Raw genomic sequence first — 13,254 nt, forward strand, 5'->3', positions numbered from 1 at the left:
TCAGTTTCTCAGTTCTTCTGAGAAACTCAGTTCTGAGAACTGAGAACTCGTTCTTCAGATTCTCCGTTCTGGGCTGTACAAAGACTATATTGAAGTATCTCAGATTCTTCAGATTCTCAGTTTCTCAGTTCTTCTGGGAAACTCAGTTCTGAGAACTGAGAACTTAGAACTCAGTTCTTCAGATTTTCCGTTCTGGACTGCATAAAGACTATATTGAAGTATCTCAGATTCTTCAGATTCTCTGATTCTCAGTTTCTCAGTTCATCTGAGAAACTCAGTTCTGAGAACTGAGAACTGAAAACTCAGTTCTCAGTTCTTCAGATTCTCAGTTCTGGGCTGCATAAAGACTATATTGAAGTATCTCAGATTCTTCAGATTCTCAGTTTATCAGATCTTCTGAGAACTGAGAACTCAGTTCTCAGTTCTTCAGATTCTCATTCTGGGCTGCATAAAGACTATATTGAAGTATCTCAGATTCTTCAGATTCTCAGATTCTCAGTTTCTCAGTTCTTCTGAGAAACTCAGTTCTGAGAACTGAGAACTCAGTTCTCAGTTCTTCAGATTCTCCGTTCTGGGCTGCATAAAGACTATATTGAAGTATCTCAGATTCTTCAGATTCTTAGTTTCTCAGTTCTTCGGAGAAAATCAGTTCTGAGAACTGAGAACTCAGTTCTCAGTTCTTCAGATTCTCAGTTCTGGGCTGCGTAAAGACTATATTGAAGTATCTCAGATTCTTCAGATTCTCAGATTCTTAGTTTCTCAGTTCTTCTGAGAAACTCAGTTCTGAGAACTCAGTTCTCAGTTCTTCAGATTCTCCGTTCTGGGCTGCATAAAGACTATATTGAAGTATCTCAGATTCTTCAGATTCTCAGTTTCTCAGTTCTTCTGAGAAACTCAGTTCTGAGAACTGACAACTGAGAACTCAGTTCTCATTTCTTCAGATTCTCAGTTCTGGGCTGCATAAAGATTATATTGAAGTATCTCAGATTCTTCAGATTCTCGGTTTCTCAGTTCTTCTGAGAAACTCAGTTCTGAGAACTGAGAACTCAGTTCTCAGATCTTCAGATTCTCCGTTCTGGGCTGCATAAAGACTATATTGAATTATCTCAGATTCTTCAGATTCTCAGATTCAGTATCTCAGGAGTATTTGTAATTTCATGAGTTTTCTGTAGAAGATAATCGTAATCTGCGCTTTGACCCTCATTTTTTGCTTGAAGCCTCAGACGGAGAATTTTGTTGATTCTTTTCACTCAAAAGATTCGTTACTTGACCAGCTGCAAGTTGGAGTGAAACCACTACATCTTCAAAATGGATTAGTTTGGCTTAGTGGATTGGTAGACAAGGGTGGACGAGGGATTTGTGCATAGTTTTTTGTGTATAGTTTTGATATATAGTTTTTGTTCAAATGTTTTTTCATTATTTAATTTTACGATATCCAAAATCCAAAATCAATTAAAAATAAGAGAAAAAGCAGGAAAAACAAGAAAAAGGAAAGAAATGGAGATGGAGAAGGGGGGGGGGCTGGGAGGGTAAATTAAATTAAGAGAGATAATTTTCAGCTTAAGGGTCAGGGGTGGTAGGAGTAGGAATTTCCATCAAATTTAGTTTCACAAAATTTGGTATCAAAAACACACATTATTTAAATTAAAGAAAGAACAATCTTTTTGCACCCAAAGTGAATAGCGACATAAAAAGTCAAAACGGACCCATATTATCTCGTATATGTGCCCTTTATGAGAATTCGTGTAAATTATAAACTATACTGTATTAGTGAAACTAGTTACTAATCTTTCCTCTCCCTTTTCAACCCCTTCTCCCTCATATACGGAATAAATTTGAGGTACGTATCGAGCTCCTCTATAAGTATGCCTCTTCAATAGCATGCAATTGTGTCATTTTAATTTAATTTAGATTATTTTAATATAATTTAGTCTACTTTGATTTTTTTTTATTGCTCTAGTTTTATTTTTGTGAATCAAAAAATAATTATAAACAGTTAAAAAATATTTCAATTGTTCTGGGTTATTAAATTTAAAGTTTTCTACGTGTATCATCTATTATGCTTAATTCGATAAGTGGTATCACTTTTTCATTTCTTAAGATAATAGTTTCTTACATAATTATTCTTTAACGTAATTTAAACTCTTCATTTTAATACATTTGCTCAATTCTATTTTTCAATTTGTATTTGTTCAATTCCATTAATTCTATTTATTGTTATTTTTTAATTTTGTCGACATTGTTTTATTTTCTATTTTTTTCCCATAACTTTTATACCTGATTATTTTTTGGTATATTTATTCGTAATAAATAATTGTTCTACTACCACTAGGACAGACTTGTGCGCCTCGTGGCCTGTGGGCTGAATGTAACCCTTTTGATTCAAACCTGTAGTCCTTGTAATGATTATCTTCTTGCATTGGTTATTGACTGCAATTTATATAAACAATTAATATTCAAAAATTTATTCAAAGGTATACGGTGTTTATTTTAGTAGTCCCACCTTATCTCCTTTCAATCCCCAGTCTGCACTGCTCAAAGTAACTCTGCGCTGCTCAAAGTAAGTCTGCGCTGCTCAAAGTTTAAAAAGGAAAATGTTTTATATTGCGTTATATGTTATTTTATATTATTGATATAATTATGTATTATTTATGAACGCGTCATTTAAATATTTTATAAACCCTATAAAATACGTCTTATCTCATTTTCATTGCCCCTGTGTTTGAGCAGTCGTTCATAAAGAACTGGGACAAGAAGTCAAACTTTAGCGTAAAGGGGGAAAGGGAGCTCAGGGGTTGAGGAGAGGCAACACCCCTTATATACAGAATAATTTCTGATCATGTAAAATTTAATGTTGATCTCTATTTTCATTGAAATTTTTTTTTGTTTAAAGGATATGCAGAAACAGATATTCAACAATAGTAAAAGAAAAGTAAAAATATTCTTACCCTCCCCCCCCCTCTTAAAAAAAAGTGAATTGGCGCCTCTGGTAAATAGTTTTTGAACTTATTTATGGGTTGTATTATTCTCATTAATATTAATATTCTCAATATTCTCATTAGTATTCTCATAATATTCTCATTAATATTCTCATATTATTCTCATTAATATTCTCTTAATATTCTCATTAGTATTCTCCTATTATTCTCATTAAATATTCTCATAATATTCTCATTAATATTCTCATGTTATTCTCATTATTATTCTCATAATATTCTCATATTATTCTTATTAATATTCTCATAATATTCTCATCAAGATTGTTAAAATTCTCATGAATCAGTGGATTTGAAGACAATCTACTGAACCCTGTTGTTGATATTTGTTTGTATTCCTTTTTTCTTTTTTCTCTATCATTATTATCTTTATTATCATTATTATCTTTTTCTATAACAAAGTGACTGACTTTAATATTTCGCATATAATTCTTATTGTTCGTCTATTTTATAGACCTTTACTATTAGATGTCCTACAACGAAACCAAGTTGTTATTGTATCGGGCCATACCGGCTGTGGTAAAAGTACACAAGTGCCACAAATGATTTTTGATGCTTATATAGAGGCCCATCATGCCACAGAGTGTAATATTATTGTAACAGAGCCACGAAGATTGGCTGCCATATCTTTGGGAGAATGGGTGGCGAGAGAAAGAGCGGAGACTGTTGGCCATTCAGTTGGATATAATGTACGACTTGATTCAGCTATGCCACAGGAACCGGGGGGTATAGTCTATTGCACTGGAGGGGTATTACTCAGGTAAGTTTTTTTTTTTTTTTTTTTTTTTTTTTTTTTTTTTTTTTGTAAGACTGAAAATAATCACTTATGAAAGTGTATATACAACCTAATGAAAATTCCAAAGCCATGGGTAAATTGGGCAACAAGCCCCCTCTGCTATTTTTTTTACTACCAGGCTGGAAAGAACAAGGTACGCAGCCCTTATATCAGCCCATATTACACTCAATTTAAATTAGTAGCGCTATACTAACTGTACGAAGAATTTCATGGGACTTCTTTGCGTCCTTGATGATAAAAAAAAGAAAACAAAAAAATTATCTGATGCAAGCAGGCTTGACATAAAGGAGGAATCCAGGGGGAATTCTTTTTTTGGCATTTAAAAACTAAAGCTAGAGATTTTAATTTTTCAGCTGACCCTTGTTATTGAACTATAATTTCAGGGTAGTTTCACTATTTTTTCCACGGATTAAGAAGCTTAATAATATTGCAACCGTATATGTACGATTTGTCAATTGTCTTGTATAATTAACCTCTGCTTACGGTTGTCAAGAAGTTAGGATAAATCTAGAATTGCAAATTCGAAGACAGTCTGCGAAACTTGATTCTCATGAACCGTAAAAAAAAAAACCTGTTTTGTGGACTGCAGTCCTATTTTCAATAACTAGACCCCCTGGTGCAACCTGATATCTTCATTTGCATTGATTTTACTAAATAGGAAAGAAAAGTAATTAATATGTTGGAGGGGGGGGGGGGGCATGTTAAAATTTCTCCCTGGCTCCAGTCTTGGCTTATGGTGGTATCAGCCGGAAAGCGCACAATACTAGTAGTACAGGCAAACTAGAGTTTGACCCCAAACAAATTGCAACAGAAATGATTTTTACACCATGTTGTAGAGAGAAAAACAAACAAACTGAACAACATATCTAAAGTTGCACATTCTAGGTCGACGCAAAACTAGTTGTTTGTGCATATTGTGTCAGTTTTCTCACTTTCCTAGCAAAAAATTAACTTCTGGTAATGGTCTGTTTTTCTTGTGCTGAATCATTATTCCGATGTTAAAAGACGAAATGAGTGTGAAAATTGAGTCAAATTTGGTGTACGGTACATAAAAAAGTTTCATAATCATCAATATTAGATTATTACGCTTCTTGTTGTCTTGACCCCCTTTTTTTTTATCAGACCATTTTTTGCTGGCTAAATTGTCGGTTTTGAGATCTAATAATTAGTTAACCGGAATCTGATCGTCACTGGCTCCATTTCCTGATGGGTCGGCCTAAAAAAGTGATTGCAAGATGTTTATTAAAGCATGAAAATATTAGAAAAGGGAAATTATATATGAAACTAGTTTTTAAAATCCCTAAAATAGGCCGATACTTAAAATCCCTCTTGCAATAAACTATTATCAACACACAGACTAGTCATCACAACTGGTGAAATTATCGAATCAACTTCATGAACATTTGAAAGAAAGAATCAAACTCCGACTAGTATTCACAACTTATTCTTTTGATTCAGATATCTAAAGTTCGACGTCCTCCTCATCGTTATAGCTTTCAATTCTTGGAGAGTTAGAACATGCTGTCCCTTTGCACGTTTTGCATGTCGCAGTGCAAGATAAGCCGTTTTTGAAGCAGCTATATCTCGTTAAGCTACATTCTAGTTGACAGGAGCACTTCACGATTTTCAGAATCAGACGAGGGGTTGGTGGGACGTCAGTAGTCAATGTCATCTTTATTTTTTCCATCCCATTTCTCGGCGTTAAGTTCGTAAACAGGATATCCACTCCATACATGAACTTGGTAGAAAACCCTGTAACTGTGGAATTTAGCCACATCAGAAGTTGTGTATTTGTACCACTGTACCACTTCCATTGGTAAGGCCACCAGCCGTTTTGAGACATCACATGAGCTCCTGCTCAATGACAAGTTCCGTGGAGAGTCAGGCCCAGAATCTAACAGAACGTCTAATCACATGCATCCCATTCTGGAAGGCTTGATAAACGGCAGGATAGATTTCTTGGAGCTTGACCATTCGCTGGAGGTAAAGCTGGCAGGATTTTCTGTAATTGTAATGCCCAGACGCCGCCAGATAAGGTAGAATGTCAGAGGTTGATTTTAAGTGGAGATCCCAGAACCCAGACTGTTCGGCTCTTAAGAAATTTCGCAGTACGGATACCATATCGGATCATTGGAACCACAGTTTCGAGGTTCTGTACTGGAACAGCTTGTTAGGTGGCGGATATATTGAATGACTTTTTTGTATCTATAGATGGCAAGATATCAAACACGGGCATTAACGACACCTAATAAATGATTACTCGGGGTAATTTTCAATTGTGACTTTTTAACTTACGGCTTTATTCAAGAAATCACTTGCACAAAGCGTGGGGCGAAACGTTGATACGATTTATTGCATTCAAAGGTAATGAAAGTGGTGTAGCTGCCTTCTGTGCGTTAACTGGTCTACGCGCCAACCATAATTTATCAACTTATTTTTTTTTACCAATAATCGATGAATTGGGGGACAATAAGTGCTAAAAGAAACATGTCAAATGAAAATAAAAAAGGGCAAATTGATGAATATGAAACGGGTTTTCTAGTAGACACTATATCCGATTAATTTGATTTTTGGGCTCAGCTCATTGAACTAGAGTGATTAGTTAATTAATAATACACTTAAAAAGCGAAAAAAAAACCCAGAAAATTTTGACTCTGCAGTTACAGAGCACATTTTTGAAAATTCAGATCTTACTAGTTTGTTTAATCAAGCTAGCCTAATTTCGCACGACAAAGGTATTGTCCAGCACTACAGAGAAGCTGTTGAAATTTATAAATACTAACATGTAGGTCTAACTTTGAACAGGGATTCAGGTGATTTAGGAAGAAATGAGTCGTATTTCAGCTTTCTCAAAAGAGAAGCCGCTAATTTCGAAGTCCCAGATATAAACCTTGTCACAATTTCCAAATCACTTAATCAGACACGTCAACAACCCGTTAAGTCTCAAAGAGTGTCTGCGAGGAATGCAATTATTAAAATCAGGAGTCAGATGACATAGCTCTCAAACTCATTCAATGTTGTTTCGTTTTGGTTTGAGTGAATGAATGTTTGTCTTTTATTTCTCAGTTATTCGCTAGTATCCGTCGATAGCGGTTCAATTTTCAATTTCTTTATAAATCACGGATATTGATGAATGACTCACTTTTATTGTTGTTAGGTATTTGGTTTTAATTCTTAAAATTTTTTGGCTTTTATTGATTTTTATTCATCTTTAAATTTTTTTTTTATTGCTTTCTTTCACATTCACATTGACTTTCCGCGTTTTATTTGTTGATATGTTCTTCGGCACTCGCATTGATTATATTTTTTCGTTTTGTGCTGAAGAAGAGGCGTTTGTCACCTCGAAATTTTCGCTTTGTTGTGTTTTTTTCAGTATTTTCATTTGGCCTTTAAAAACCGCATTTTTGCTCTTTTTTCTTTCTTTATGTTATGTCAGGCCAATGTGGTCTAAGAAATTTAAAGTCGTTAGCTTAAAAAAGTCTTCATAGATGTGATAAGGGATGCACATTTTTCCTTTAAAAAGGCAAAATTATAAAAAACAAAATTGAAAATAGTAATTTTCGAAATTTTTTTTTCTGTTTTCAGGCGGCTGCAGTTCGATCCATCCTTGACGGGTATATCCCACGTAATTATTGACGAAGTACATGAGCGTGACATCACTAGTGATTTTCTTCTCATACTTCTCAAGGACGTCCTTAAGCGCAATTCAAACCTACGAGTTATTCTGATGAGTGCCACTGCTGACATACAGAAACTGATTAAATATTTCGACGCACCACATTTAAATATGGGAGGTGTGTCTCACCCTGTTAAGGAAATTTTCTTAGAGGATTTGTGGCATGAATCAACTGAGAGGGGTATTGACCTCAAATTGAGCCATCGTGGGGTCGGTGTTGATGTGGATTTGGTTGCACGAGTGATACAATATGTTGACGCTAAAGAAGGGCCAGGGGCGATATTGTGCTTTCTCCCAGGATGGGGAGAGATTGCCCAGGTTCGGAGAAAACTGAGTCAATACTTTGTTGATGAAATGAAATATTGGATTCAGCCACTACATTCTAGGTAAGTGATGTTAGAGGATGCTCAGAAATATTGTAACGAACATTCGATCAAATTGTTTAAAACTTTTAAAAAACGATTTAACTTATTTGACCGACGATTATCGTTTTGACCGTTTTGATGAATCTTAAACAAAGAAACAAACGTTTGCTTAAAGAAACAAACATTAATGATAGAAGAAAAAAAAAGAGAAAGAAGTCTCAATAATTTTTCTTGCCAATACAATTTGAAAATCAAAATATTTTTTTTTGGTACGCTCAGTGGAAAAACGCTCAGTAAAAAGCGAATAAAACAAAACTTACTTAAGAAAATTTTTTGTATGCTGACCAATGGTCTGCGTTGAGCAGGTACCGATCTTCTGATTTGATGTGTTCTCCCGGGAGTGTAATGCGTGGTTGGGGGTAAATCATCCGACGCTTCCCATGTTTTTCCCCCAGATTTGTCCAGGTACCCATTTAGAGCTGGGTCGACTCTGGCTGAGCTTACAGTGTCGCACCATTAACCAAAGTAAATAACGAGTGACACCAGGAATCGAACCCCTGACCTCAGGATTTCAAAACCGGAGCCGAAAAAAATAATAATAAAAGCAGACTTGGATGATTTTCCGCCAATGGAAAATTCTAAGCTGTACCTTAGGGAGGTCATTTAGGGAGGTAATTGAAACTACAAAATACACTCTTAAAGACTTTGCTTTAAACAGAGAGGCTGGGGATATTTTGATAAACCCTACTTACGTTAATTCTAGGATTAACGTAAGTAGGATTCGAATCCTAGTGTATCCAATTATTTGATTTGTGACGAGGTCAGTGGCGTGACTCTGTAAGCTCAGCCAGAGTCGACCCAGCTCTAAATGGATGCCTGGAGAAATCTGAGGCTAGGGTAAGCAGGTAAGCAAGCAACATTGTTTAAATTGAAACTATTAATTTTAAAATCCCAAGATATTTCCTTATAAAATCCCTTCCTAAAAAGTAATCACCGGATCGACTAAAGACCACAGCATCTAAATAGAAAATGACATCAACCCCTATCAGGAGAGTATCAGAATATGACACAGAATCAGTTTTTAAGCCTAATTAAAGAGTGAACTCGACCCCTCTCAACAATTAAGTTCTATCTTTATTCGATCCCTATTAGATATCTTTCCAAAATGCTTTTTATTTTTCAAAACTGCAACAGACCCCTCCTGATTACATTGTATTTGGTTCACGTAAAGACTGAATGGTAAAAGTCCCAAAGTTATTGCTCTAATGGACATTACTAGTCACTTTGAAAAAGGAAAAGGATGGAAGGAAAGAAAAACTTAATTTTTTTCATGTTGCCAGTTTAACATAAAAGTCTGATCAATCCCAATTAAACATTTAAAAAGTTAAGGTAAACAGGAAGGGTGTGCGATGGCCCCCAACCCCCCATTGCACCTCCTGGCTGAAGGCCCAAGAAACGGAGATCAGCACCGCCGGTACAGACTGTGATGTCCAATGCTGTATTTTTTTTTTACTTACTTTAATTGATTACAGAGGAAATCGAATTACATTTCTTTTATTTTGAAATAAAACAAATTAGCCTTCTGAACACAAATCAGATCAGTAGAAATGCTGCAGTAATCGGCAGGAAAAAAGGGTGCTCAATCTAATTTTTGCTCTTTACTTCGTTTGCCATGTTTTTGGGTCAGTTATTTCTCTGATTTGTTTAGTTGTTTTTAAAAGTTCAGTTGTTTTTCTTTGATATATACATTTTTTCTTCTTTTTTTCTAAATACTTAAGACGGCACTGGAAGTCCTTATCTTTTGTCTTTGTCTTCCATATTTTTTTTTTTTTTAACTTGCTGAAAATCACCCAAGTTTAGTTTTCTTGATGATTTTCGATTTTTTGTGTCTGTTTGTCTTCTTCCTATTTTATTGAATGCTAGTGCTCGAAATACAACTGGTAGCTAAGAGAATGATGCCAATAGGAGTTATACGGTTGACATTCGCACAAGTTACCGGGACGGAGCGGTAAAAAAAACAAATGGGTAGGCCTCCTTAACCCCCCCCCCTGCAACAAAACTATCTATCCGGCCCGGGTAATCATTCATACTATATTTTTATTTGTTCAATAATCAATACTTTTTATATATTTATTTGATTTACTTTAAGTTAAATACAAAACATGAAATGAATCTTTATTGCTTTGAAGTAATATCCTAGTAGGACAACTTGAAGTGATTTGATCTTAGTTTTAATTATCATCACAGTTTCTTTGTCACACTTTCTTATTGTTTCTTAATTCGTATTTCCAGGTTAAGTGTTGCTGAGCAACATAGGATTTTCGACGCTTCTCCGGCTGACGTCCGAAAAATTGTTCTGTCAACAAATATTGCTGAAACAAGCCTTACTGTACCTGATGTTGTTTATGTTATTGATCCCGGTTTCATGAAGCAGTTAGCGTAAGTAGCTTGCTTTCTTGTTAAGGCACAGTGAAACCGGGGCTGCCATCTCTTCTTGGATTATAGTATCCCAAATGGCGAATACCCTTAGTCCACCTTGGCGTTTACCATTTTTGGGAAAATGGGAAATGCTTAGACTGTTTGACATCTTTTAGCACTGACCATTAATAGGTGACTATCAATAAAAAAAAAAAAAAAGTTATATTGAAAACTTAATAAACTGACTTGAATTGCAGTTTCTAGTTAGGAATATGTTTTAAATCTCCCATAAATTGCTCCAATAATTGGAGCGTCCTTAAATTACATATAATATACATTAGCAGCTAGTGTTCCCACTGGAAATTTTCTCTAGAGGGAATTTCTAAAGAATCCTTGAACAAAATATAAAAAATGTGTTGCGAAGCACGTTTGACACGTTACGGAAACAACAAAAATATGCATGATTCGAGCAATAAACAGTTTCAGGTATATGGTAGCATGGTATATCGTAGAATATGGTATCAAGGTATATGGTAGAACATGGTATCGAGATATATGGTAGAATATGGCATCAAGCTATAATATACAATATGGTATCAAGAACTGAACAAACAAAGTGAAATTATTATTCAAGTTTTATGATCACACTGTCTGTATGATATCCAATTTACGACAAAATATTCACTGTAGTATTCACTTGAAATCTGATTTGTCTGATTAAATCAAGATATCAAAAAACACTCATGACAATGCATTCTTCTAAAAAATTTAACACATATATCCCCTCTTTCCCTGATATTTGTCTAAAGGACATTATCTCTTTACTTTCGTATAAATCACGCCAATTCCCGTGCTCTTAAATTTATATTTGTAGTACACACTACATAGCAAACGTTAATGAGCTGCTAATGACCCCAGAAAAAAAGGTTGTAGTGTTCCTTTCTAAGGAAACGCTCTAAAAACCTCCAACTCGAAAACTCTCAACTCTAATCTGTTACAAAATGGATTTGACTAATTAAAGTTTTGAGTTCAATAGAGATAAAAAATGTCTGCGAATTGCCTTTTATTAAAAATGGTAAGTTGATTGACAGGAATACGAAGCCCATCTGACCCTGTTAATAGAGCTTTATTTATGTGAGGTCCATTTTTTTGTATTGCTACCGTATGTAGCGGAGACGTGGTCAGTCTTAAAATCTGTCATTGATGCCTTTGATGTCACTGAGACCAAACATATTCGAAGAACCGTGGGGTCTTTACTGGATTGACTTAGTTTGTAACCAGACCTTCCTGTCACGTATTTGCAAGAACCTCTGTTGACGCAGCTCACCCAGTGGTACAGTAACCTCCTTGGTATGCCACATAACGCCCCAGCACGGGTTGTCTTTGACCCCGAGCCTACCCTGCACTGATGGAAACGACCCAGACGAAGCCCCTCCCCCCTAGCTGGAAATACAACGCCAATGAATCTCTCTTCCACATCCCAGTGGAAGAAAACGCGAGCCTGGCAAGCAATAGGTCAACCTGGAGGAACCTGGTCTCATCGTTCTCACGCCAAACCTCTGGCAAGACATTTAATTCAAGTGTGATAGGGTGATGTGTCTTGTGGGTAACTGGAAACGAATTAGAAACGAAACTTTAATATTTTTTTGACAATTATCCAACCTGAACTTCTCCCGCTGAGCCTTTCACTTAAATGTGTTTTTTTTTAAATTAGAAGACAATCATTGTAGTGTCTCCTTGCAGGCTCATTCACAATTAGATATTTTCTGTGCGAAATTTTGTTCTCTAGACTTGAAACTGATATTACTGTCAGGATCATATAATCAAATAATATTGTTATTGTCATTGACCTTATTTGTAATCAGGCCACAAAAAGTAATAAGTATCAATTCAAATAAGTATCAATCCCCAAGTTCAATAGAGTTTATTGTAATTAATTGTAGTGGATTTTACAGTGAAAAGACTCTGATTTGTTGAAAGTGATCGCTTGACATCATTTGCAACCAATCAGGGGCCTTGGGGGAAACAAATAAACTTGATTCTTGGTGTGCCTGAAAAGCTCTATTGTGAATCAACATAATAACGTCAACGTTGTAAACGTTGTAAGTTCGCTTACAACGGAGCAAACTTTTTTCAAAGATATTATGTAACAATAACTAAAACATTTGAATTTATTTTTATATGTACAAGAACTTGAACAAGAAGGGGAAGGTTAACCCTGTAATCGAATCAGAAGAAGTCTTAACCACATGAAATACTGTAATGTACGATCTGGAAGCATAATTTGTGTTAGTAAAAATAAAATACTATCCTAAAAATAAAATAAAATACTATACTAAAAAATAAAATACTATAATAAAAATAAAATAATAAAAAAAAATAAATGTTAATAATAATAAAATACTAAAAATAAAAATAAAATAAAATAAAATGTGTTAATTAAAATAAAAATAAGATAAAATTTATGAATAAAATAATAAAAATACTATCGTCAAAGTTTGTATTGTTATGCCCCCTTCCGGTGCAAAGATATATTAACCTTTTTGATTCCATAGTTGTATTAAAGTAGACCTTTGATGTTTTTGCCTACGTGATTGAGAACAAAAGTTTGAGTGAAAAAATTAATATAATGGAAAGTCGGCTGCTTTAAGAAAAAATCGGAGTGCAAAACAAACGTAGCACTTTCTTTGAGCGTGTAAAGAGCGTGCATGTGCAAATGCTAAGCTTGCTTTTTCGCAGAAAAGATGGGGTATTTTTGGCAAACTGTTTCAAATTTCTAAAACATGAAAACTCAGCAAGGACATCTGCTTTTCTAAGGTATCAGTTAAGCACATTACGTGATTTATTAAGTAACTCCATAAGTCTCATGCTACCTAAGTAAGTTAAGTTATTCACCTGATCGATCTTCTTGTTCCCCAACATCACCTCTTCACCGTCACTTTTTCCAATCTAAGTGACTTAACCTTCTTAAGATTAATCTTTAAGCCTAATTTTGTGCCTTGA

The 13,254-nt window shown here is 34.9% G+C and overlaps 1 protein-coding gene across 1 annotated transcript in view; it reads left to right on the plus strand.

The window, feature by feature from the left end:
• Window positions 1–13,254, plus strand: part of LOC148945725 (ATP-dependent RNA helicase DHX30-like) — a 112,899-nt gene that overhangs the window by 46,213 nt on the left and 53,432 nt on the right. The window contains exons 6-8 of the mRNA XM_089097495.1: window positions 3,451–3,756; window positions 7,378–7,854; window positions 10,126–10,272. Coding sequence (XP_088953621.1) covers window positions 3,451–3,756; window positions 7,378–7,854; window positions 10,126–10,272 — 930 coding nt within the window. The remainder of the gene's footprint in view (window positions 1–3,450; window positions 3,757–7,377; window positions 7,855–10,125; window positions 10,273–13,254) is intronic.

Source organism: Artemia sp. Qi Xiang Cuo, chromosome 12, assembly GCF_049724085.1.
Source record: "Artemia sp. Qi Xiang Cuo chromosome 12, ASM4972408v1, whole genome shotgun sequence".
Lineage (NCBI taxonomy): Eukaryota > Metazoa > Arthropoda > Branchiopoda > Anostraca > Artemiidae > Artemia > Artemia sp. Qi Xiang Cuo.